The 25,524-nt window shown below is 40.3% G+C and overlaps 1 protein-coding gene across 3 annotated transcripts in view; it reads left to right on the top strand.

The window, feature by feature from the left end:
• Positions 1–6,156: 6,156 nt before the first annotated feature.
• The window catches only part of LOC133984321 (pre-B-cell leukemia transcription factor 1), a 59,024-nt gene continuing 39,656 nt past the window's right edge, over positions 6,157–25,524 (top strand). For all 3 annotated transcript variants that reach the window (XM_062423540.1, XM_062423537.1, XM_062423541.1), the window contains exons 1-2: positions 6,157–6,344; positions 7,231–7,304. In XM_062423540.1, coding sequence (XP_062279524.1) covers positions 6,157–6,344; positions 7,231–7,304 — 262 coding nt within the window. The remainder of the gene's footprint in view (positions 6,345–7,230; positions 7,305–25,524) is intronic.

The following is a 25,524-nucleotide window of genomic DNA, read 5'->3' as shown; positions in this document are numbered from 1 at the left end:
ATACTTTACAGGAAATGAAATATTATATTTGTTTGGAAGTTGAGTGAAAGAAAGACACAACTTGGTAAATAGGTATACTCCATTCAGTTTTCTAGTCTCTCAACTTTATACAAAGTACTGTCGATGGCCTGGTTTATGTTGGTCATCATGCTCATAATCTAAAGCTTTGCTGTGCTTGCTTTACTTGACAAATGCAGCTAACATTAACTACATTAAACTAGCATTAGCCAACGCGTTAACTAGCTTTGCTTTATCCACCAGTATTAAATTGAGACTGTTTCATAACCTTAAAAAAACTCCTTATAAATGCTTAAAAACCTGTATATGTATTTGTTACTTTAGACTTTCTCTTGTCTCTCTTGTCGGTCATATCATCTTCATCCTTTAAAGGATTTTAACAATTCATGGATTGAACCGATCGATGATAGATCATACAGGCAGAGCCATTGATTGTGTCTTCCTTGCATCCTCAGGAATGAATGTCTCATAAAAACATGTTTTAGGGGGTTGATAGTGTTTGCATTTCCTAGTGGTCTCATCACACTGCAGTATCCAGTATATTTTCACATAAAAAGGAAGATTCCAGTGGAGCAGCTAGTGTCGCTTATTGCCAGACTGCTCAGAGAACAACCGACATGTCATCTCACTTGCAGCCATGATGACTCACCGGTGGTATTACAAAGAATTGTTAATGTATCTAATACTGAAGCTTAAATCAGACTCACCTCCCTACTGTCTAATAATAACAAGCTTCTATGAAAGTAAATTGAAACTATTTTCTTCACTCACTTCTGTTCATATAGTTGCTGTGTTGTATGTTTGGAAACAGAGCAGACATGGAGCTCTCATGCATTCGTTTCTCAGTCGAAACATATTAGAATCAAAGAGAGGGTTATGTGTATGAATGCGTTCCATTAGTGCTGCCTCCACACTGGCCAAAAGCTGTGCACGATGAAAGGGAGGATTTATCTGCGCAACCTCATCACATGGTGTGACCCGGGGCCTGGAGTAGAAAGGTCTCTCTCTCAGGTGCCATGGAAACCAGCCCACCTCTGGCTGCTTGTCCTGTCGTCCTCCAGTCACCCTCTCTACTTCCTGTGCAGATATCTGCCTGACACTCTGTGGAGGCTTCTCAGGCCTGTTAAATATTTGAGTTAGTTTTTTAAAAAAAAGGTGATTCTAAAACTGGGAGAATCCTGTTTTGTTGGGATTTTAAGCAGGCTGCTATTGATATATAGAACCAGAGCTGAAAGCATGAATATATTGTAGAATATTGCAATGTGCTACAGGGCTAAGATATGATCAATACATTTCTCAACCTTGCGATGAATCTTTCACTATCTTCCTTTCAAGTCAATGAAACCAGTGAATATGTGTTTTTTATGTCATGATGTGCAGTATCATATTAGGAAAAGCACAGGTGCTTTAATAACATTAATAATAGTTTGCTTCAGTACGGTGAGCCAGCATGCACAAAACCAGGACCCTGAAACCAAAGTAGCTACATGGAAATCAGCCTTCATTCATTTTATTATTTACACCTGTGCTTCTCCTACTGTGATATGTCAAAATGTCATGTGGAAAAACCCCCGGTCCCTGTATGATGGACCAAACATGACTTACCGTGTATGGAGTATGTAAATAAAAAACCACAAAGACATTGAGAAATACCAAGCCAAAACCATGTAAGCTAGTTGAATCGCATCTCTAAATTCCTTATAGATGTGAGGTGTATGTCTGTGTTGAGGACTCCAACCAATGATCATTTTCATTATTGATTATTACTATTAATCTACTAATTATTTTCACAATTAATCTATGAATAATTTTGTTTATAAAATGTTAGAAAATAGTGAAAAGTATTTTAGTTTCCCAGAGCCAAGGTTGTGTCTTCAACAGTGAAAAACTCAATGAAATTCAGTTATCTACCATCACCATTAAAGGTTGAACCAGTGATTTCTTTCAAGCACAAAAATCTAATTGTTTGCTTGAAAAATTAGCAAAAGTTGAATCGATTTTTTTAAGTAGTTGCAGATTCATTTCCCGTCCATTCACTAATCTATTAATCGACTAATCGTTTCAGCTCTATCTGTATTAGCCCTGTGATAGACTGGTGACCGTTCCAGTGTGTACCCTGCCTCTTTCGCAAAGAACCCCACCAACCCTGCATAATGGTTTATAAAATGAATGGATTAGGGTTGGGTTCCATTCTTGTTCCCAGTTGGCAAAACACCTCGATTACCTAAACTCTGACTTTCTGACTTTAATCAAACATTTTTTCATACCTTCATGCTCTTTTTTGCTAGCAAAGAGTAATATATTCACTGATGGTAGATTACATCAGCTGTCTCTCATTAACATTAATACCGTAATGACTCAAATGAAACACTTAACTGTTGCCTCATTAACATCTAATATCTCTCTATCATCCCTGACACAGGATGGCCAATTATAAAACACATACAAAGGTTAGACTGACATTCATAGAATTTGCATACTGAAGGTAAAAGCACCAATGGAAGAAGCATTTAAAACCTTTGGTTAAATCAAAGTTGCAGTAAAAGTATCAAAAGTAAGTACTCATTATAGAAAAATATCCCAGTAAGTGCTATACTATATTTCCTATATATTTTATATTATAGAAATATTATTACTAATGCATAATTGTTTAAGCTGCATTGTAAAAGTTGAAGTATAAAGTGGAATGATTAAAATAAAATGGCAATAAGACTATATAAGACCATACAATAACGTATGGTGCTTGAGTCAATGTAGTTATAGGTAATAGATAATATCATATAGAGTTCATTTATTCCAAACTTAATTTGAAGTTTAATTTATTGAATTATCACATTATTTGATCTGATTTTTTTAAGTATCAATTTTATTTCCACATGTCAGGTTTTGTCTTCCATACCAGCGCATTGGAAGCTCTACAGTGCAGAAGTGCGAGGGCCAAAGCTGCTGCTCTGTACTTCACCTGGGCGTTATATTTGCCACCAATGTTACAGGCTGCCTTAGTTACTTTTAATAACTGTGACAACATCACAGAATCCCACTAGTGTGGCTGGTACTTTGGCATGGAAAATTCATGTATTCAGCCCCACGCTCCATAATATATCGTTTACGTCTCCGCTGCAAATTAACCATTTTACAGGACGTCTATTAGCATTTTCTGTTTTATCACTAGTGAGTAGCTTATCATATATCAGCCTGGCAATGAATGGATGAAGATCACTGGCAGCTATGTGATTTGTTTGCCTTGCCATGTAGCCTGAAAGAATCAGCATATATTTAGATTTCTAAATGCCCTGCTAACGTAACTTAGCAGATGTTGGGGACTCATATGGATGTTGGTGTAACAGAGACCCCCTCAGGTATTCTCATTATTCTACTACTGAGCAGATGGCAGGGAAACTTACCACACTTACCATTATCCATCATACATATTCTGCTCCAAATTTACATAGCCGGTGCTGTACAGGAGCTCCTACAGGGAGAGTAGCTAGCCCCAGGATTGAGCTGCAGCTCCACCTGAGGCTCAGAAGACAGTCTGAGATGTCACTGCCGCTACACCTCAAACTCAAATATGCTAATAGTTGTACAGAGAAATTCCAATGGGTGCATCCCAGTTGTATACTTTGAATTGTAAGGAAGCAAAAAAATCTGCAGTTTAATATCAATCAGGACATGTTTTCTTTTGAAAGAGACTTAATAAGATGGTAAAATTGTGTTTTTTATTGTAATCAGGCATGTTTGCATATACAGCCTGTCACTCATCAGGAAGTTTCAGAATTGATGCTTAAACAATCTGGTAGTCTTTCAACGTCAAATGACTCTTTGAACTCGTAAAAGCCCTGAAAACCTGTTCATACCGTCACTGTGAGTAATGGGGTCCTGCACAATTCTCAAAAATTCCAAAGTTGGAACAGTTTGGGTATTTCCAATGTGTTTGTGTTTTTGTTTGTGCTTTTTTTTAATGGTTTGAAATGAATGGGACTCCGTTGGAGAAAAGTGATGTCACATATTTCTGTGCAAACTTGACAGTTGAGATAAAAACCTTTGACTATTAAACTCTTACAAAACTATGTTTTTGCCTAACTGTGATTTTTGTGTATTTAGTCATGAATACTTAAAGGTACCCTGTAGAATTTTTGATTGCTAGTAGCGCTATGAAGCAATGTTTTTATGTTTTATGGTTTTATTTGTGGGTCCCTGTTTGGTTAGCTCTGGTGCACATGCAAGAGGACGCACATGTATTCAAACTAGCACATGGGTGACACCATGCGCATTCCTGCCGATGATTTCGTGTTATTCTAATGATGTACAGGCGGTCAAGAGACGTAGCAAGGCAGGGAAGAAGAAGATTGCTAACGAGTCAACACGAATATAAACAAAACAGGTTTCGAAATGATCCTAAAATTCAGCTTTGTGAAGGTTTTTATAAGAAAAGAAATGTATTCATGTTTGTTAGAGCTTAATGACACTGTGTGTTTTGGTGAGTAACACTGAAACTTTGTTTACAGGAAAACTTCATAGGGTACCTTTAATTTTATAAAGAGAAGATTTGAAAAAAGTTTCTACAGGCTTCAAATCTATTCAGTATATGTCAGTATATTCAATAAGGTGTTCACAGTCAATTTCACTATAACTACTGTATATTTATTAACCATGCCTCAGTTACAGAGAGCCAGCCACTGTGGCGCTCTGAGGTATTTACATATAGTTTATTCCTTACTTTGTGTGTCGCACATACACATCCAGGCTGGTGATTTGCACAGCGCTGTTCATATTTAAGTTGCACACTGGAGCTTTTTTTTGCCCCTCCTCCTCTTCCTCCTCCTCCTCCTCCTCCTCCTCTATTCCCTCTGAATGGCTCTCAGTGGCAGAGGAGAGCAGCGGCAGTGAGGCAGCGCTGGGCCTGAAGGGCACTTTTCAGCCTGGCCAGACACACTCGGGCCTTGCTGCTTGGCTGCGCAACATGGGTCACCGCCTTACATTAGGAGGACCCTGCCAAAGTCAGCCAAGCGGAGCCCTGCAACATACCTGAAAATGAATGAACAAAGTCGATGCTCCACTGCCTGCTGCAACAAAACAAGCATGTTTTACTGTCCGATTCTGTTTCTCATATCATGTGATCTCAACATGAAATATTTATGACATCACAAAGGTGTTTGAACTATATGTTTATCACCAGATGGATTTTTCTCATCATAAATCTTTTGAGTGCATTATTTAACCACTAATTTAAACAAATGAAAGGGCTGGCCAATAGTTTTGATTAGTGTAGCTTACATCTTGGCACATCATGGAAATGAAATAGTCTCCTGTGGAGCCAGTGGGGGCCCTTGCTGAGGTCAGAAGGGGAGACTAAAGCAGACCTCTTGTGTCAGCCACTATTATTTATTTGGAGTTCAGGCTCTATCCATCACCGTGTTGTCACTCTGTACCGTCTCCCTGCTTGTAAAGGCGGCAGCCACATCTCCCAGCTTCTCCTCTGCATCCCACCTTTACAATCCAATGATCGACGTTTCATGAGAGGCACCTCAAGGTGGGGCTAAATGGTCTTATATTCCCAATCATGTCGCGTAGGCGGAGTCTGACTCTCATGCTCCTTGCTATGGCTCTGCCTGCCCAGCCTGTACTGTACATGACAAAAGCAGGAGGATGGAGTGAGTGAAATAAATCCACACTTCTTATTTCTCACAGCCACTTTTTTGGGGGGTCATTTGGCAGGAAGAGGGGTTTTTTGGATCACTGCGCAACATTACATGAAATCGTGTCCTAGTTCATGTTAGTAGTAGAAACCAGCAGCCTATCTCTCCTCTTTCTTTTTTACGCACAGCCTACTCCAGTGAAGGCAGCAGCAGTTCAGATCAGATTTCACATTCAGCTCCGACCAGCTGAGAGAGAGACAGCAAGAGAGCAGGAGGTCCGTTTCTCCGCTTTTCCACCTCCGATTCCCCTTCTTTCAGCGCCAGAAAAAAAAAGCCCCTGCTTGGAAGAACCGGGTGCACGGCGCAATATATTAAAAGCATCACCGGGATATTTTTTTTTTCTTCCCTCTTTCCTTTTTTTTTTCTTTTTTCTTTTATGTATTTTTGCAGGATTTCAGCAGCGAGAGCGCCACAGAGAATTAGATAGAGGGAAGAAGAGATGGACGAGCAGCCGAGGTTGATGCACTCTCACACGGGGGTAGGCATGGCGGGGCACCCCGGCCTGCCGCAGCATATGCAGGAAGGCACCGGAGGATCGGACGGCGACGGAAGAAAACAGGACATTGGAGACATTTTACAGCAAATTATGACCATCACAGATCAAAGTCTGGACGAAGCCCAAGCCAGGTAAAAGCTGTGCTGTTACCAGCCTCATCTTCCACTGTCAGGAGGAGGAGGAGGAGGAGGCGGCAAACTGGGAGCAATTATATAAAAATAAAAAAGAAAGCAAAAAGAAACATTTTTTAAAATATATATATTTAAAAAGAATAATATTGGCAACGTAGTGCAGTGTAGATTAAACTATAAACGCACGCAAACAAACTGTGGAGAACAACATCTGCGTGCCTGCAAATCATAGTTTACTTCACATTCAAATAAGTCAACATCTGGATTGCTTGTAGAGAAAATCAAAGAGTGTGAATATGGCGTTTATAACAGTTACATGCCAACGTGTCACTTTCATCCTAACACCTTAAATACAGTCACGGTGCGTTTACTGCTCAACGTAAATATAGTTGCTGTTATATCCTCCATATATGAAATATAATAACTGAGCAACAGTAGCTTACAGAGTAAATGGAGGGGAAAAAGCAATGTAACTTTGTCACTTGTGTAACATAATTTAAGATTTTATGGATTATTATTAAATACAAATGTTATTCACGTTAAAATTGGTGAAGCTGCAAATGACAACATTTTTAAAATGTTAAGTTACACGTAAAAAAAAAAAAAGCATTTAATATCTATTTTTTTTAATAATATGATAACAGCAGAATAGGTAAAGCTTCATACATGTGCACACAGGTACAAATGGATAAAGGTTACAACAAAGAGGCTGCAGCACATGTGTGTACATATACAGGTGTTTGTGAAGCAGCTTTAATATTTGGTGCCTGCAACATCTTATTAATCCAATATATACAATTTCAGAAGGTATTAAGTAGGCTAGTCTTGCTAGAGGTTGAAAACATTTTTTTTTTCTTTGCTCATGAAGCCACTTTTTCTGTTGCAGGAAACACGCTCTGAACTGTCACAGAATGAAGCCAGCTCTTTTCAATGTCTTGTGTGAAATCAAAGAAAAAACAGGTGAGTTCATATTTAATTCTGCTGCTCTAATAAGAGATGCTTCGCCTTTGTTATCTCCATACTTGAGAGAAAATATCATAAGTCTTTTTAAGCAGGTAGGGTAGATATGAGTGCAAGCAGTATTTTTTTTCACTAAAGGAGCTTTAAAAAAAAAAGGAGAAAGACACAGCAGCAGCTCTGTGTGGGCTATTTTATCATGAAAGGATCATTTGCAGACTCAAATACACATTGGAGAAACCTGATGTTGGATATTCAGTCACAACACAATTCACCATATAAATTTCACTGACATGTAAGATCTGCTTCCTCATATAGGCATAAAATCTGCACCTTTTTAAAAAACAATTTTTAAGGAACTGCGGACAATTACCTCAAAGCAGTCCTTATCAATTTACATGTCAAAATATGAAGGGGTTTTTTTTTGTGGGTTTTTTTTGGATGGTATTGTGGAATAATAGAGTATTGAGCAAAATTGTCACAAGCACGTTCACGTCTCCCCTTGTGAGTTAACTGTCAAGTCTGGTGAGCACGTCTCTTTCCATTCTGTATTGTGTGTCTATTAAAGCGGTTGTGAGAGAGCGTGTCAGCAGAATAATTGCTAGGAGAGAAATAACGTAACATAGGAGGGCGTAAGTCATGTTTCCGAATCATTTTCCCACCGGTGACATTTTTGAAATTGGCACAGATAGAATCCAGTAGCACTTCAAGACCGATAGCGTGCATCTCATCTTTTATTTTCCTCTCTTCACGCTGATGTGCTACAGTATATATAGGACTCTTTTGGAAGTTAACGCAGCTGAGATATTGAGTTGCCAAAGCATGGCAGTTTGTGGCGTGAGGCGGTGCTTTTTTTCTGTACGTTTCACACCTATTAGTGCATGAAATGAAATGGAATGGATGGAGGATGAGGACGATATTGTTTTCATTGTCTCCCAAAAACTTGCTCTTGCTCATACTTGACCTTTGTGGAAGGTGAAGACTGGCTCTGTTTATATTGTGTGGGTTTTTTTTTTGTTGTGTGTGTGCGTGCATCCCGACCCTCGTCTAGTGTTTTCATTGAGGTTTTCATTGAAGTTCACCTCGCTGCTTAACCCCCCCCCCCCCCCCCCCCCCCCACACACACACACACACACACTCCCCACCCCAAAAAAACCCCGGCAGTTTATCTTGAATTGGCCGCTGCCTCAGGAGAGAGCAGGGGGCCTTTTGAAGCCTGCTGGCTCACTCTTCTTTTTTGTTGTCTTGGTAGGTTTTTTTTTGGAGGGGGGGGTTGGAGTGACACAGTTATGCATAGTGTTTTACTCCCTGGCGCTTCTAGGAGTTCATCCAAAGTTCGGCTCTGCTGAGAGTACAAAGTAACTTGGACCTCTTCCTGCCTGCACACCCATTCTTCTCTCTTTCAGCTGGCAACCTAATACAAGGTGCAAGCTTATGGAGCTTTACACAAGAGATATGGTGCTTGTCTTGTCGTAGACTTCCATTTTTAATCCAGTTGGCTTTGTTGTAAGGTTAAGTGAGAAATCTTTCACTTTCACTGCAATTTATACAGCTGATACAGTTTATTTGGAAGTTTGACTAAACTTATTTTTATACTCTTAATACTATAAGGTCCTCTCTTTGCTGTCATCACGATCACTGAACAGTAATTGTGCTTCAAACTCTATTTCATCTTCGGCAATCTAAAAGATGGAGTGTTAATAAGCTCCATGTCCACATAGCAGAAAAAGTGTCTTTTATGTTACCTGCACACATGTGTAAGTGTCTGTTTCACTCATCAAATAGAAAACATACAGTATGACCGGAGTCACACATGGACTTGATCATCATTATTTTAAATATTTTTTCAGAGGTCAAGATGTTAAAGTAAAGTTTATTCCCTTTGTATAGTCGGCCAGTGGACTTAACTGGTGATATTACGAAGCAGTCATTTTTGATTATGTCTCAAATAAAGATGCCACTTCTGTTCTGAACATCAATATTATGTTTTAGAAGAAGTCGCAGCTTGTTGCTCCCTCTAGAGGCTCAGTCTCCTTTATAAATTGAGTTAAAACATACTTCAAGTGGCTGAAGAGGTTTATTATTAAATGTTTGAGAATTTTTAATTTTAATTGTATTATATTTCAAATTTAGTATTAGTTAGTACTTTAGTTACGATAGCCTGGTTAATATAGAGTAACTTTTCAAATGTATTACAGTTGGCTGCATGAGTGAAAGAAGGTTTTATTTCTGTATACACAACCTTATGGCCTTGATGGAAGGTTAAAAATGAATGAAAACACAGCTTGGGTGAATTAGTTTGAGTGGCGTACACCTCATTGTTATTTTTACATCAAACTTTAGCTGCTATTCACTCTTCTGTTTTACCAGATGCCTCATTTTCAATTTTTTTGCTGTAACAGCTGTAGTTTGCACCGCTGTAACTTTGTCCCCGAGTGCCACCTCAGTACAGAGACAGTGTGTATCCACAGAGCTGCTGCCTTCTTGTGTATATTTTCCATCCCTGGTTGTCCCTGGAGCAGCTGACAGCACCTGCAGGACACAATGCCAGTGTTGATCTAGGGTCTGAACTTCTGACCCACTCTGTGTATTTTTCCTGGGATGAAGTGAGGGATGGCCAACAGAAATATTGTGCAGTATAAACAAGCACAATGGTGCAGCGACACCCGGGAGGAAAGAAGAAGGAAGGAAGACTTAATTTAAACCAAAGCCTAAACATTTTTTCTTCTTTTTTTTCTCATCTTTTTGGACAGATTGGGATGGTTTTCACCCAGTTTCATTCCAGGCATATTTTGGTTGTCTTTTTACTTCAAAGGAATGCTGTTTTTCAGACGCTGCGCATAACTCTGCATGTGTGTGTGTGTGTGTGTGTGTGTGAGTATGTGTGGCATAGTGCATTCCCAAGAAGAGACGAAGTATAAAAATATATTGAAGCATATTAATAATATTACTGTATGTGGAGCAAAGGTAAAAACAGCTGTAGTTGTGGTTTGTCTGTGTTAGCTTACATCCTAGCAACGCTGGTATAATCTGTTAGGAGAGTTTCTCACAGAGACTTTCCAAAAGTACATCCAAACAATTTGACTCTGCTGCTTTATGCCATGATATCAAATAATATGACACGGCCTCATATAAATATCCTCTCCTTTCTATCTATAAATCTATCTAGAACCGATATTTTTAAGGTGCACTTTTTTCTTCGAGGTTTTCACCATCAGTTTTTTTATGATTGATGAAAAGGCCTCTTTAGATAAGCAAATGCTTGACAAACTGATTTGGAAAATGAGCCGCCTTGACCTCTGTAAACACTTCACTAACGTCATAAATCTCTGGCAGTGTCAAACAAAACCACTCCTTGACTGAGCTGCTCAGTAAATGTGCTGCTCTGACTTGCTGTTTAATTTTTTTCCCTCTCAACCTCAACAAAAGGCCAGCTTTCTTGTGGCCTGTGTTTGTGTAGTGTAAGGTTTCAAGCCTAGGGGATCCTCCATTTATAAAAATGACTAGCCGAGTGATGTAATGTTATTTTTTGAAGGGTGAAAATAGGGTGTTTTACAGAGGGCAGCCGAGTAGTGTTTGACAGGATGAAATGAGCCAGAGGTCTGATTATGGAAGGTGCATAGAAGCCTACACTAAATTGACTTGTCAGTCCATTCAGATGTTTGGCATCTGCCTTTTTGTATTACAGAGGCTGAATTCAGCTCAGCCCTACATGTTACCGAATAAACATTTTGAAGCAACCGGGTTTGATTTCAACTTGAACTTTAATACAGTGTGGTAGTCTGGGTTTTGGTCTGTTGGATGGACTAAACAAGACATTTGAAGATACCCCGTCGCTCTAAGAACTTCTGGTTGCCATTCACATTTTTATAGAGCTGAAACCATTAGTTAAATAGTTGGCTGACAGAAAATAAATCGACAACTGATTTGATTTTTTTTTTTTTTTTAATTCCCCTTCTCCATTACTGAAGATTTATGAATTTTAGACTGTTGGTCAGACAAAACAAGACATCTGAACTTTTGGAAACTGTGTTGGGCATTTTTCCACTATATTCTGATAGTTATAGAGCAAATTATTAATAGAAAAAAAAACGATCAGCAGATTAATCAATACAGACAATAATCACTAGCTTCATCCCTACATTTATAGATTAAGACTAGGTGATTGTTGTATTGATGGAATAAAGCATTGACAGAATAATCAAGATGATTGAAAACAATCAATCGAGGGTGCAGCCATCGATTATCACTATCAACATTCAAGATTCCTTTTTCATTGCATCTCATTATAGAAGTATGAGAGTGTCAAATTCTCAGGTTTCGGCTCCTCGACATTGCAGCAACAATAGCAATGAAGTAAAAATAGAAATACAAATTTGAATAATATGAATAATATATAGTGTGTGTAAAATGCTGTGTATGTACTAAAAATAGTACTAGAAAAGTAGTAGTAAAAAAATACAATAAAATAAACATATAAATAGTCTATATAAAAAGCTGTGTGTGTGTGTAGGTCCTGCCTTAATTAATGTGCATATATATATATATATGTTTGTGTGTGTTTGTGTTTAAGTATGCACAGCTACGTCTGTGTGTGTGTGTGTGTCATAGAGAGACAGGCAACAGGCCGTTAGTGTCCATTATTCATAAGCTTGGTGGAAAAAACTGCTTGGTGGAAAAAAGCCTGCTGGTCCGGGGCTCGAGGCAGTGGTACCGCTTGCCAGACAGCAGGAGCTGAAACAGTCTGTGGTTGTGGTGGCTGGGCTGTTCGATAATCCTGCAGGCTTCACTGACACACCGTCCATTGTAAATGTCCTGGATGGAGTGACGTTCACATCCACCAATGCTCTGGGCTGTCTGCATGACCCTCTGCAGCGCTTTGAGGGCAGTGCAGTTCTCATACCAAGCAGTGGTGCATCCAATCAGGATTCTCTCGGTTGTACCTCTTTGAGAGGCCCTCAGGATTTTGGGCTCTATGCCAAACTTTTTCAGCTGCCTGAGATGGCTGCTGTGCTTGTCCCAGGTGAGGTCTTTGTTGATTTGAACGCTGAGGAGCTTGAAGCTGCTGACTCTCTACAGCAGACCCATTGATGGCCTCTCCTCCTGTAGTCCACAATCAGCTCCTTGGTCTTATCGATGTTGAGCGAGAGGTTGTTCTCCTGGAACCACTGTGTCAGGTTGTTGACCTTTCCACTGTAGGCTATCTTGTCATTGTGAGAGTACAGGGAATATAGGAGGGAGCTCAGGACACATCACTGGGAGGCTCCTGTGTTGAGGGGCAGAGGTGATGGAGCGACTAGACAGGCATTAAGTCCAGGAACCAGGTGCATAGGCTAGGTATCTGAGCTTGGTGTCTACTGCCGTCTACAAACAGCATCCTCACAAGAATTCCTCTTCTCCAGGTGGGTTAGGGCAGTGTGGGGTGTTGCGGCTATGGCGTTGTGGATCTGTTTTGTTGGTAACCAAATGGTGGATGACTTGAAGCAGAAAGGAACCACCAATATGGAAAAAGAGAGGTTGAATATGTCCGTAAAAACACCAGCAACTTGCACTACATACGCTCTGATCGGCTGGCCTGGGATGCCATCTGCCCCGGCCGCTATGCCGATGTTGATGCAATGAAACAACTTGCACACATCAGCATTGTCGGTGACCAGAGCATTGGTCGTGTCAGCGGTAGCGGGGGTTCTCTCCGGGAGGTTGGTGTTAGCAACTTCGAAATGGGCGTTAAAACTATTTAGCTTGTCCAGGAGGGAGGCAGCGATGTTAGTTGTACAGCTGGGCCTCCTTTTAAAGACTGATATTGTGTATAGTTCCTGTTTCATACTATGTGAGTCATTACAGAGTACACAGTACTGTTGATCTGTGGTTTCTGGTTTGGATACACCCAAACTGTTTTGTGGGTACAACATCCTCTACGACTGCTTCTATGTACTCGTTGATGTTGTTATGTGACGAATCACAAATCACCTCCCAGCCCACATGATCAAAACATTCCTGCAATACATTGTGCAATGGTTCAGACCAGCAGTAGATTATCTTAACCATGGACACTGCTTGCTTCAGCTTCTGCCTATAGGTTGGCAGGGGCAAGAGGGAGTGATCCAATTTGCCAAACGGAGGAAGGGTTAGAAGGCTTTGCGGAATGGAGAGTAGCAGTGGTTGAGTAAACTTCCCATGTGTTTACATCAATGTATTGAAAGTAATTTGGTAATACTTTCTTTAGAGATGTTTGGTTGGAGAGGTTGGTCCTCTCTGGCCTCCGGCTGTATGTTTTCCATGTTGCTGATTGTCCCATACTGTTCCATGAGTGCCTGGTCTGTTTTGGCTTGTGGTGGGACATACACAGCTGTCCCAACATTAGCTGTGAACTCCATAGGCAGTCAGAATGGTTGACACAGGAACATGAGCTATTGTAGGTCGCTTTTTTGTACGACTTTTGGAATAAACAATAAATATTCCAGTTTTTAGCTACCTATATTAGTAGCCATATAGCACACTGGCCACCCATCATGACTCAGGAGCAGTAGTCTAGCGGACCGCCAAAGGCAAGGATCTCAAATAAGTCTCTTATTTTAATGGTGCTATTACTACCCTCAAATTGAAGTGGACATATTTGCGGCACATGAATACATCCATGATAATATGTTGGCTTTCAAGCGTTTCAAGTGTACGTTACATGAACACCATTGCTAGTAGCAACAAAATGACCCCACCATGTTTCCTCTTTTTTTAAATCGGTATTTCAGTGTTTAGGAATGTGAAAAGTACCAAACTAAGATTAACAGCCTGTATGGGAGGCTAGGAGAAGTAAAGCGAGACAAGGAGGCAGGGATCATTTCAATCCCTGTCCAACACAACATTTGGAAAAGGGTTGTTGTACAAAAAATCGGGAGCAGAGAAGAAATTTGAGAGCAGACGTTTCACGAGCACACTGAAGCAGTGTTAAAGCAGGAAATATGTGCAAGCAACAATATATCTGAGTGCAAGCATACAGTTTGAGCAGAAGCAGAGCAAATCTCAGCGCAAGCAGGGACTATTTGAGTGCGAGGGCAGGGTTTCAGGGGGGAAAAAAATCTAAAATCTGGATGTGAAATCAATAAATCATGCTCTCAAATTGAAAGACCACGCTCTTGAATAAAGATAGGAAAGAAAGCCCCATTATACCGAATAAAATAGAATGTCTTCCACATTTTCTGGTTGGCTAATTGGTGCTAATCTCAACTTAATTTCATTATTAAAAAGCCATTTTAAGGAGTATCTGTAATAACATTTGTGCTTGTAAGTGTACACCAGCAGGCAGGGATAGTGAATGTTACCTTCAGTGTATACTAGATGTCTGCTCTGATGGCGAGCGTTGTGTCACGGGACCGTGCCTCTCTCGGTGGACAGAGGGACGACTCTTTAATACTGTACGTGCTTGCTTTTGTCTCCCTCTTATCCTTCCTCCTCAATGCTGATACAGCAGCATTCAGGGGGAGAGAAATGCCAAGCTCGCCGCCACAGCTGTTTCCCCAATCTCTCTGCTTAATCATCCACCAAGAGAAAGGAAGAGCCAAAGTCTAATTCGGCTCAGAGGATGTAGACAAGTGGGAAAAAAATGTGTTTTGATTAGCTGACATAAGGCTTGTCCTAGGTTTTTTTTTTAAACTTTTTTTTTTTTTTTTTTTTACAGTATTTGATACAGAATCCTAATCACAGAATCATCAGTGAGTGACAGCATTGTAAATGGTGTGTTAATATCATTACAGTATAGAACAATGTGGTTACATTATACATTATGCAAATTGTCAGTCACCTAATTGATACATGTTAATCATATTAAGGAGCTTAATTATAGGAATCTTACTGTGCTGCGTTTGTTAATTAACACCGACATCACATGTACGAGGAAAGTGATCTATTTTTTTCTTCCAGAAGTTTCTCTGCCATGATAGTGTCGTCTCATCCTCGTGAAAAGGAATGACTAAAAGCACTATATCATTTTTATGTTTTTTAACTGATATATTTTCCGAAGTTTCTGACCTGATTAATGTTTTTTTTCCCTCTTCGCTGAAGGCCACTGAAATGCTGTTTGCAGAAAAAAAATTACATTTAGCTCCAAGCAGCCCTGCCAGTGTGGAGATTACAGAATGAAGGCAAGATCCAAGTAGACTTGTAAAAGAGCGCGGGCTTCAATCTTTTACCTGAATGTCGACTCCTGTGCTCAACGCTGAGAAACGATTGCTTAAATATCACCGTTCTGCCATTTACCTCGTTCAAGGCTCTCTTTGCAATCTCAGTCCCTGCAGGTTTGGTCTGCCTTTTTTTCTCTAAACCGGCCTCCTTAATATGTTACGAATTTAATCAAGTCTGCAAATTTGTTATGCACGTTAAATTGAACATGCAATGGCACATTTGAATGTGGTTGTCATACCAACCCCCCAGGAGTTCATTTTCTATAATGTAGTGTTTGGAATCTCATTTCCTCCACTCTCCCCTGCTGCTACTTGCAGACGCCACCTCCAGGCTTCCACTGTATGTTCGCTATGAAAGAGGCTCGGCTTCCACAGCTTTCAAACACTGGAGGGAGGGAGAAAGAAAAGAGAGAGGGAGAGAGAGGCCTCTCTCCACGTAGTGGAAATGACACAAATTAATATACACTACTTAAACCAGACCAAGATTAATGGTTCCCTTTCGCTGCAGCTTAGTCCCACTGTCAGTTGCCGGGTGCTCGTTGGACAAAATCAACACTAATCAACATTTATTCCACTTTTGCCCTGGGCTCTCAGGAGTCTGGCAGGACTGCATGCCCCCCTCCTCCACCCCTCTCCCTTCCCTCCCAGCAATCCACCCCTCCCTTCGTCCGTCTCGCTACGCTTTTCACCTCTCATCCAGCTCCTCCATACATCACCCTCCTCACACCGCTCGGCTCCTCAGAAGAGAGTGCGCCCCCTCCTATCAGGCCACATTAGAGTCATGATAGATTTTCTCTTTTCATTTGCATCTGATATTTAACACAGCAAAGCAGTTGCTCTGTCACTTTACAGTACAAGTGTGTGCGTATGTGTGTGTGTGTGTGTGTGTGCATGTGGGGACTGGGGAGAGGGGCTTTTGTCCATGTATGTTTTTAAAGCAGTCATTCCAGTCAGTAATTTTATCTGCACTCACTCGCCACTGCATTATGAGAAACAGGATATGCGTTTGCTGTTCGGTGCTGAGTGTGTGTCAGGTAGTGTATTTATACAACATTTCATTGTCTGGAAAGAAGTATTTTAGATTGCCCACTTCTGGGAAACTGAAATCCAAGGTCCTGCTAGAAGATAAACTTGTCACATTTTCTAAACAACTATACATTTTATCTTCAACATATGCAAGGTTCAATTTCAATCTGAATTGAATTTCAACACTGTATATTCTAATTTCTTTTTTCCAATGACTGGCAGTGGTGGCATCCAAAGATCTGCTGACTTTTCTCTCAGCTAATCAGCCACCCCTCCTCACAGAGGAACATTAAGCCTTGCGCAAAGGCTCATAATTAGCTGGGCTAATGCAGGCCACTATTCCACTGCTGCTACTCATCTCTTTGTCATTTCACTCACTCAGAGAAAAACACTCACAGAGGAACGATTATCAAGAAACAAGTCTGAAATTAAACAGTGTCTTTATCTTTGCTGTAGATGTGAGTGTAGTTTACATCAGTGTTAGAGAAAAAACAAGGAATGCATTACTGAGACATATCCACTGCGATTATGTCAACAGAGTGTCAGTATTTTCATTCTTATCATTATTATGAGTTCTGTATGCGTTTGTTTTGCAGTAATAAAGCAGAAACAGATTCATCATATAAGCTAACGTAATTTTTGAATGTTAATTTTTGAATTTATGATTAAAAAATACACATTTTTTGTAGTAGCTAATGATATCTCTAATGTAGTGATTTTTTTTATATAAGTGGCATTCCTCTTAAAATAGCTGTTGTAAGGAAAAAAACATCTAAATCCAAAGTAGTTCAAGCTAACTTCGCTAACACTTAGCACCGGAGCGGAGAGCACTGAAGCAGCAAACATCAAACTTCTATTTCCTTTAAGGTTTGTAATGCAGTCAGCTAAAGTTAAACTTGAGACTGTTTGTAAAGGTTTTTAGGGACAAAAAAATACAAAATTTCCCCTCAAACTGGATAGTAGAGAAGGTTATGAGCGTCTGGCAGTTTTAGCTAACTTGAGCTAGCAGCACTGGAGCAGCGAGCACTGAAACAACAAACAGCACCCTTTTCTATTTATTTTACAGTTAGCTATACAGTCAGGTCATTTTAAGACTTTTAGTAAAGGTTTACAGTCTGTCATGTCATACTGTGTTGCTTTGTGAAGGGAGCAAAAAGGAAAAAAGGAGAAAATTGACTGACAAAACAAGATTTGACGGGGGTTCTTGACTGATGGTCCGAACCATCAACATTTAGGTTTGCAGTCCTAGTTTAAAAAAAAAAAAAAGTTTGCTGCCTTAAAATGAATCTAAATGTGACTCCCAAATGATTCAGAGGAGACACTGTAAATTAACTAAATTATTGAACTAATTAATCTTTTTGATAAAGTTGCAGCCCTTCAATCTGATAACTCTCTGTTCTTTATGATATTATAAATTTGTATTATGATTTCTACATTTTAAATTTTTTTTTGCATCCAGTTTTTCATTTTTTCAGCCATGGATTTGGCTGCTCACTTGCTCCTATTTCAGGAGCTGGATATGCTGGAATTAGTCCCAGCATGCATTGGATGGAAGCCAGGGAAACACCCTGAATTGGCGAACGGTCTATCACAGCAGTTTAGATTTTATTACTGTCCAATAATCTGAGGTGAAATCCCTCCTGCAACCGTCTCAGATTTTTTTGTTTTGCTTTGTTCCCCTCCGAAGATGAAATTGTGTGAACAGCTGATGCCTCTTTTCCTACTTTGCCAAGATATTCAGCGCAGTGTTGTCCATCTTGTAGGATTGCATGGCCAGAGGCATTGTCATGGCACCAACTGGCCTCATTGAAGTGACACTGAGTGCTTTGTCAGCTCTGTGTCTCAGGTGCCAACCTGCGCTTCCCAAAATAAACTGTCATGCAATGTGGCAGGACAGAAAAATGTAGAAGGAGCATGTTGGGGCCCTGCGCCCCCCTGAAAGGAAACAAATGTTCCATAGCAGAAATGTATTGTGGTTTTGGATGCCTTCCCAGCGCCGACACCAGCGACATGGTGGGGAACTTAAAACGTGGAGTGTGATCGTCTGTACCGTCAGCAGGGGTCACAGCAGGTGGGATCACAGATGTAAAACTTGGAGTTTCTCTACATAGCCTAAAATGTCATTTTATTTATTTTCAAAGTGATTTCATTCCACTGTGGACCTGTTACATTTTGACAGCTCTTTGTTATTTGCAGACATCCTCCTCCAGAAATAGCTTATGCTTACTGTAGTTAGCTCCTCTTCCTGTTTTATAAATGGTCTGTCATTTTCTCTCTGCGGTGCAACATTACACCAGGAGAGAGTAAACGGAGGATGTGCACTTGGTTGAAGTCACTTTCAGGCTGATGTCAGGAGGCTGGAAGGGGCGAGCGTGCGGAAAGTCATAGGCAGAGATTCCTTACCGACCTCCAAACTGTAACCACTGGCCGTATCTGCCCTGTTGGGTTTGGCCCTGAGCGTGTGATTCCTGTTAGATCTCACTGTGGCCTGTGTGCTCTATAGCTGCCATGACATTTTTATGACTAGTGGACTGAAGTAAAGGTGGGAGTCACAAAGGCTTGAAATGGAAGTTCAGTCTTCACCTCCATAATGAGGGACCAGTAGCTAATCATGCAGACAGATGAAAGGAGTCTGTATCTTGGCAGCAGGAGAGGTGAGCACATATAGTAATGTTTTACTAAACATGGAGTGCAGAGCTTGATGGGTTGAGATTTTAACACGGTTTAAGTGTTTCTTAGCTACAACTTACAGAACAGAGCTGGAAAATGACACATGACAAGCTAACATTAAAAACACTTTGACTTTTGAACAACAAACAATCCCTGCTTACCTTTTAAGTATCAAAAGTTTCTAGCAAACCCATGCAATGTACGTTTATTAATTAACATCTTACATTTTACATTTTGAAGTTTGGATAAATATCACAAAATAAATGTTGATGAAATGTCAAAATGAGAAGCCTGCTAACAGCCTTGGTGTTTTGGAAATTGTTATTGGCATTTTTTTTTTTTTTTAACATCCTAAACACTTGGTTGATTAATCACAAAATAATAAGGAGATGAATTACTTAATGAAAATAATCATTGTTTGCAGCTCTGAAAGCCAGCTGGCCAGGCCTGTCATTGCTATACCAGCTGATAAATTCACTTTGCCTCGGTCTCTGCTGTAAAAAGATAGTGTTGATAAGTTAATATTCTGACAACAGAGATGAGATAAAGAGGTTTTAGGAGTTTGGAGGATAGCGTAACCTTGATAAAATGCTCATCTCAGTGACATTGATTTTCACCATCCATCTTCATCTGATATGAAGTATGCAAATGGTGGCATCGGCTGGGAGTGGAGTACAGTGCTGTTAAATGGCCTTTTCAAATGTTCTTTGTACCGTGCTGACTTCCAAAAAAATTCACTGTCAGCTATCTGGTCGCTTCCTGAAGTATTTTTTAGAGATTTCTTGTCTACCTATATTTTATATCTTCCTCTATTTCTTCGACTTCTATCCACCCTCTCTTCCCCCCTTTTCTTTCCTTCCCCAGTTCTTCCCTTTCCCCTCTCCTTGCATGCCATACAAATTAGAAACTGACAGTGTCAGAACGGCTACTCATGAAATATTAACAGCTTGTAGAGAATTTTACATTGCTACATTTCTCTTCATTTTTAACTATGTCAGCACAGGCGGTGGAACATTTATTTGTGTGAGTTCAGGAAGGCTATTACGCTACCACCTTTTTTTTTTTTTCATGTTTTAGATGATATCCATCAACCCTCTTTCCACATGTAGGCTAGTCTATCTCACCTCAAATTTCTTTCCCCTTGTTAATGTAAGCGATAGAATATTCCAGCATTGTACCTACCACCTGAATATGTTCTCTGGCTATTTTCTACCCTGACTACACAAGATCTTGATTCTAACGAGGTGTTTATTGCCTTATGAAGGGAGAAATGATCCCTTTATGAGTAGGATAACACTGAACACATTGCATTAAACAGCATATGGTTAGTTGTTAAAATGACTGCAGGGTAGGTACTGTATAACCTGAACTGCCTGTTATAAACAATAACTCCAACAAGAATCTGCCTCATATCAGTGTTTCCACACATAAAGGAGAAACTGGGAAAGGCATCACCCTTTTCTTATTAAATAATCCATTTTTTTTATTTCACCAATGTGAGATTTTAAAAAATCTGGTCTCCATTCAGCTCAGTGGGTGGCGATGGCCCCTCTACGTCTGCCGTTTTGCTAGATGGCCCCTATAAAGATGGAGCTGTCAGTCATCCACGGGCTTCCCGAGTCCTGTGAGGCAGCGTCAGTTCTCGCTGAAGGACTGGAACAATGACTTCTGTTGTCACACATGTGCATTTTCTGTGGGCCATTCTGTAGACAGCGTGTTACCCTTTAATTAAATTCATCATTTCAGTTTGAACGAAGCACATAGGGGGATAGCACAGATAGTAGTCCTAGTAATTGTACTGGCTGAATATAACAATGCAGAGTCAGGTCATTTAGATCCTATTTTTTAAAGAATAGTTACATTTTGGGATTTTTGAGTTTTGACCATCATTTATTTCAGTTTTAACATTGTACTAACAAAGCAACTGCTGTGATCTGGAAACATCCCTACTCTCCAGTGGGTTAAGAAATGAGTGATTATGACGATAAGACTGGTTGCAAATGAGCCAACAATTTATCTAGAATTTCTACTTTTTTATCTTTATTTGGAGGCAAAAAGGCAAGTGTGCACATCCTAAATGTTGCTAATTATCCCCCATTGTACAAGAAAACAACAGAAAGCACAGTAGGCCAACACTAAATCTAAATGTCAATGGGTAAACAGTGAGCTGGATGTTTACAACAGACAGCTATTATAATAATATTATTCTTCACCTTTGGTTTTTCTTCCAAATGACTTTGGCTACCCTGGAGGTTTGTTCAAAACATGTCTGCTCATCCAGATCTCAGCAGGAATCTTGGTGAGCGCAGTGTTAAAAATGATTACCAGAGCTTGGAAAATAAGTAGTCGAAAATGGGAATTAATTAAATGAAATTGATTATTTAATTAATGAGTGCTACAGTGCCGTTTTGTCTTTCAAAAATGGTAATGCACTTTAAAACATGCTGAGATAAGATTGGTTCATATGAATAAAATCCTGTGGTTCCATATTGTGATATTGATATACTTGTATATTCAATATATACTGTATCCTGATACAGTACATTTTCTAGAAAATCAATGGGAAAGTTGTCTATGAATAAAAATAACGAGACAGAAATGTGTCTTTGCTATCAAAGAAGATCCTCAGGTAACAAATCAGGATACTTTATCACATTCATACAAAACTCATAGAAAAATGTAATATTGCCATAAAGCAAACCTGCTCATTGATCTGCAGTGTTGACAGAACTGTGCTACTGTAATACTTATTAAAGAGATTCCTACCACAGCACAAATGGTATGGAAATCCCTCTGACTCACACAGTATGTATCATCACATCACCCACCTTCTACCTGTTGACAGTTCTGCAAATCAAAGCAAATCAGCTCACTTATAATTACAAAAATACAGGTGTAGAATATTCTTTCTGTGATTGCTGTGTTGCTGTAAAAAATAAATGGAGGAAAACTAGTTAATGAGGTGTATCCTCCTGTCTTATCATATGTGGCTGGGGCTTCCTCTCCTCTTGACTAATGATGATGTGTGGCACAGGTAGCTGTCAGCAAGGCAATGATTAATTAAAAGGAAAAACTAGGCCAATTTGTCATATTGTTCTAACTGTGGTCAGAGAGCAAGGCTGATGCCTCCACACCCTCCACTGTACCTAGACATCCATAACGTGTTGGGTTCTGCAGCTATTTGTGAGAAGTCTCATCAGCTCCGGGGGAGTTTTTATCGTCGTCTCTCCGCTCAGACTGTCTCAACACAGACCCGATAACAATTAGGAGGCGTCTGCTTTGGAATGGGGCTCAGAAATATGAGCGTGCCAAGCGAGGTTGACATAATGAACAGATGCAGCATAGAGGAGAGTAGCTCTTGTGTCTGCCGAGTTTGAAGTCTCAGAGAAGCATGCAGCCTTTTGCCACTAACATACAGTTAAAGCTGCAGTTGATTTTCTGTGTTTGTATTTTGGAGGTCCATCCATGCAGCAGTGATTAGTATTGTTGTGAAGCCAGTGGCTCACAGCATTGCTTTCACTGACTGAGGCTTCTCAGCTGCCAGCTGTGGGTCTCACTGCAGGCCCAGTGAAGAGAGCAGAAGTCTTGTTTGTGTTGGACTGCAGTGTTGCTCCCAGCATGCAGCCTGGCCCTTGTCAGCGGCCCTGTCATATCTGTCTCGGGCCTGTCCCGACAACCAACCCGGGCTCCCATGTCACAAAGGCGGTCTCATCCTAGGAGAGACAGGTGTCAGCAACCCGTGCCCCCCCTTTCTCTCTCGACCAGGCAGATGCCTGCTGCGACGGAGCCACATATTTGAAGCTGAGCAACTCGGAAAGAAGGGTCATCTCTGCCACCCATTCACAGTTGCCTTATCACAAGAGACCGAAGCTTTATCAGCGTGTGAGAGCGCTCGTGTCAGATATGGAGCATCCACCAGAGGAGACTGTCCCAGTCCGAGAGCATTACAGACTGGGGCTGCGTCCTGACTGACTGACACGCTGACTGACAGCTTTATTGTGTCCTTTGAGGAACGGGGATGAAAGGCTCTCATGAAGAGGCCTTACAAACGCAGACCATAGTCAGTCGTGCTTGGGAAGAATTGCTTGTTCCTTTGTATGCATTGTTGTTTCTTTGTATAGAGTCCACGTCTCTCAGCTGACAACAGTCTTTTTCTGATTGTACAAAAGCAGCCATTAAGGAATCTGACTCGTTATATTCTGGCTACAAAGCTTCGGCTCCGAGTACTGAGGAATATCATGAGGAGCTCGTTAGCACGTTAGCTTATTTTTTAATAAAGAATTCCTCTGAAACAGTAGATGCTGTCTAATGACGCTATAGTTGCTAACACCATTGCCTTTTTGGATGTAGTAGCTGCCACCATTAAACCATGTAGGCAGTTTCTTCTTTCATTATATTTTTTCATTTATTCCTAATTATATTTAAAACTATTTGATTTACAAAATTCCACAAATCTTGTAGTGTAGACCATTTTTATTAAACAATAGCACCACTGACATAGTACAGCTAATTTGAGTTCGAAATACATTGCATTTCCTGTAGCTACACCGTTAAAGCTAGTGATTAGCTTGTGGAAAGCTAAGCTAACCTAGCCTTTGGCCACAGGTGACAGTTACAGGATGAATACCAAATCATAGCCTAACAATAGCACAAAAAAGAGAAGCGTCATAAAAACACCACAGCATCAGTTACGTCACAATGTCTAATGTTTGCTAACATTAGCAGCTATAAGCTAATGTTACTGATCACTACAATAAAACAGTCCCATTGTGTTGAACTGAGCAATGTTGGGTTTTTTTTCTTTTTAATGACATTTCAGTTATCATTTTTAAGAGGAAGAATATATTATTTCTGCTCTCAAAAGTTAAATAGTTTTGCTTTAAATGTGTAGCAGTAGTAGCAGGTAATATTTTGCTTCCATTAGCGGTAACTTAACCCAGCAAATAGATACAGCCCATCTCAGATACAGCTATATGGAAGGATTAGAAAGGCTGATATCTCTTACATAGATTGGTATGTACAGGAAAACTCAGAACCACAGATTTAGTTACAAGTAGCAAAAGTACTTAGAGATGCACATTGCTACATGTAACAAAGCATTTAAAAATAATGCTTCTTTAGTGGCTAGCACTACGGAGGGCAAGAGTTGGTGTTTGAGTTACGGTGCATTGAACAACACTTGTAAAAATGGCTTTTGAGTAAAGCTCAAGTCTGAAATGTTGTTTTTTTCCCTTTCTAACAGCTTCACTTTACAACATGTTCTGTATATGGAGAGACACAGACAGATGCTGAAGTCCCATGATTTTACAGCAATTTGTCCATATTTCGCTGCTGTTCTACCTGCCAGCATATGACATTTTTATTCAAAGAATTGACATGAAAGCCAAATGACTAATGTCCCCTTTTCTCTTTCTCTCTCTCTTCCTCACTCTCTCTCCTCCCTATCTTCATACTGTGGCTAGCATTCCTCTATTCTCTCCGTGTGTTATTTTTGTAGTGATCTAAATTGATCCACGGTGAAGCTGGACACAGATTGCTGTGTATTTAATGTCTTTCAGCAGCCACATTAAGAGTGCTGTTTGTATGGTGGTGGTGGTGGTGGTGGCGGTGGTGGGTGGGGGCTGAGGGGGTGCCGTGACATTAATAATTTAATTGCTGTCGTGTATCTGAATGCTGCAGGAGCGCCAAGTGATGGATATTTTTAATGATATGAAGAGTGAAGCCCAGAAAGATCAATGCCAGCACACACACGCACACAGTGTCTGTCAATGTGAATCTAAGGGCCTGGTGAGGATGATTGTGCTCCCACACTAATATTGTTTTGGTCCGTAAGCCGTCTGGTCTGATCTTACGGGCTGAAGGTCTCCGGCCCAAATGACTCTGTCCCCTTTGCTGGTGCTGTCAGAACTGACAGTCCTCATGTTTATTTCATTTTGCGTCTGGGCTGTCTCGTTTCCCTATCCTCCAATGTCATTAACGCTGCGAGCCAGGACCCTGCAGTGGCGCGCCTAATGAATTCCTCTGCGGCTCCTCACTCCCCACCTAGTTACCCCAGCTCAAGGTGTCAAATTAAAACAGCCTGGGAAAAGAGAGAGAGAGAGAGAGAGAGAGAGGAGACCATTCTAGCATGTACAGTATGTGTGTATGTTTGTCTCGTCTGTCCCTTTTGTTTGTTGCATTATTTATTTGTGTTTGTTTGAAGCGGTTAGGATTGAGACAGCGTGGATTTCCTGACCATCGAGAACAAATGAACAAAAAAAAATGAACTTTTATCTTCCATTGAAATAATTAGTCGACACCAAACAAAAGCGCCTTCTCTCAAACAATGAGTTTGATGCGAGCGATCCTAT

This window comes from Scomber scombrus, chromosome 8 (genome assembly GCF_963691925.1).
Source record: "Scomber scombrus chromosome 8, fScoSco1.1, whole genome shotgun sequence".
In the NCBI taxonomy this organism is placed as follows: Eukaryota; Metazoa; Chordata; class Actinopteri; order Scombriformes; family Scombridae; genus Scomber; species Scomber scombrus.
This window is presented reverse-complemented; position numbering and strand designations above follow the sequence as displayed.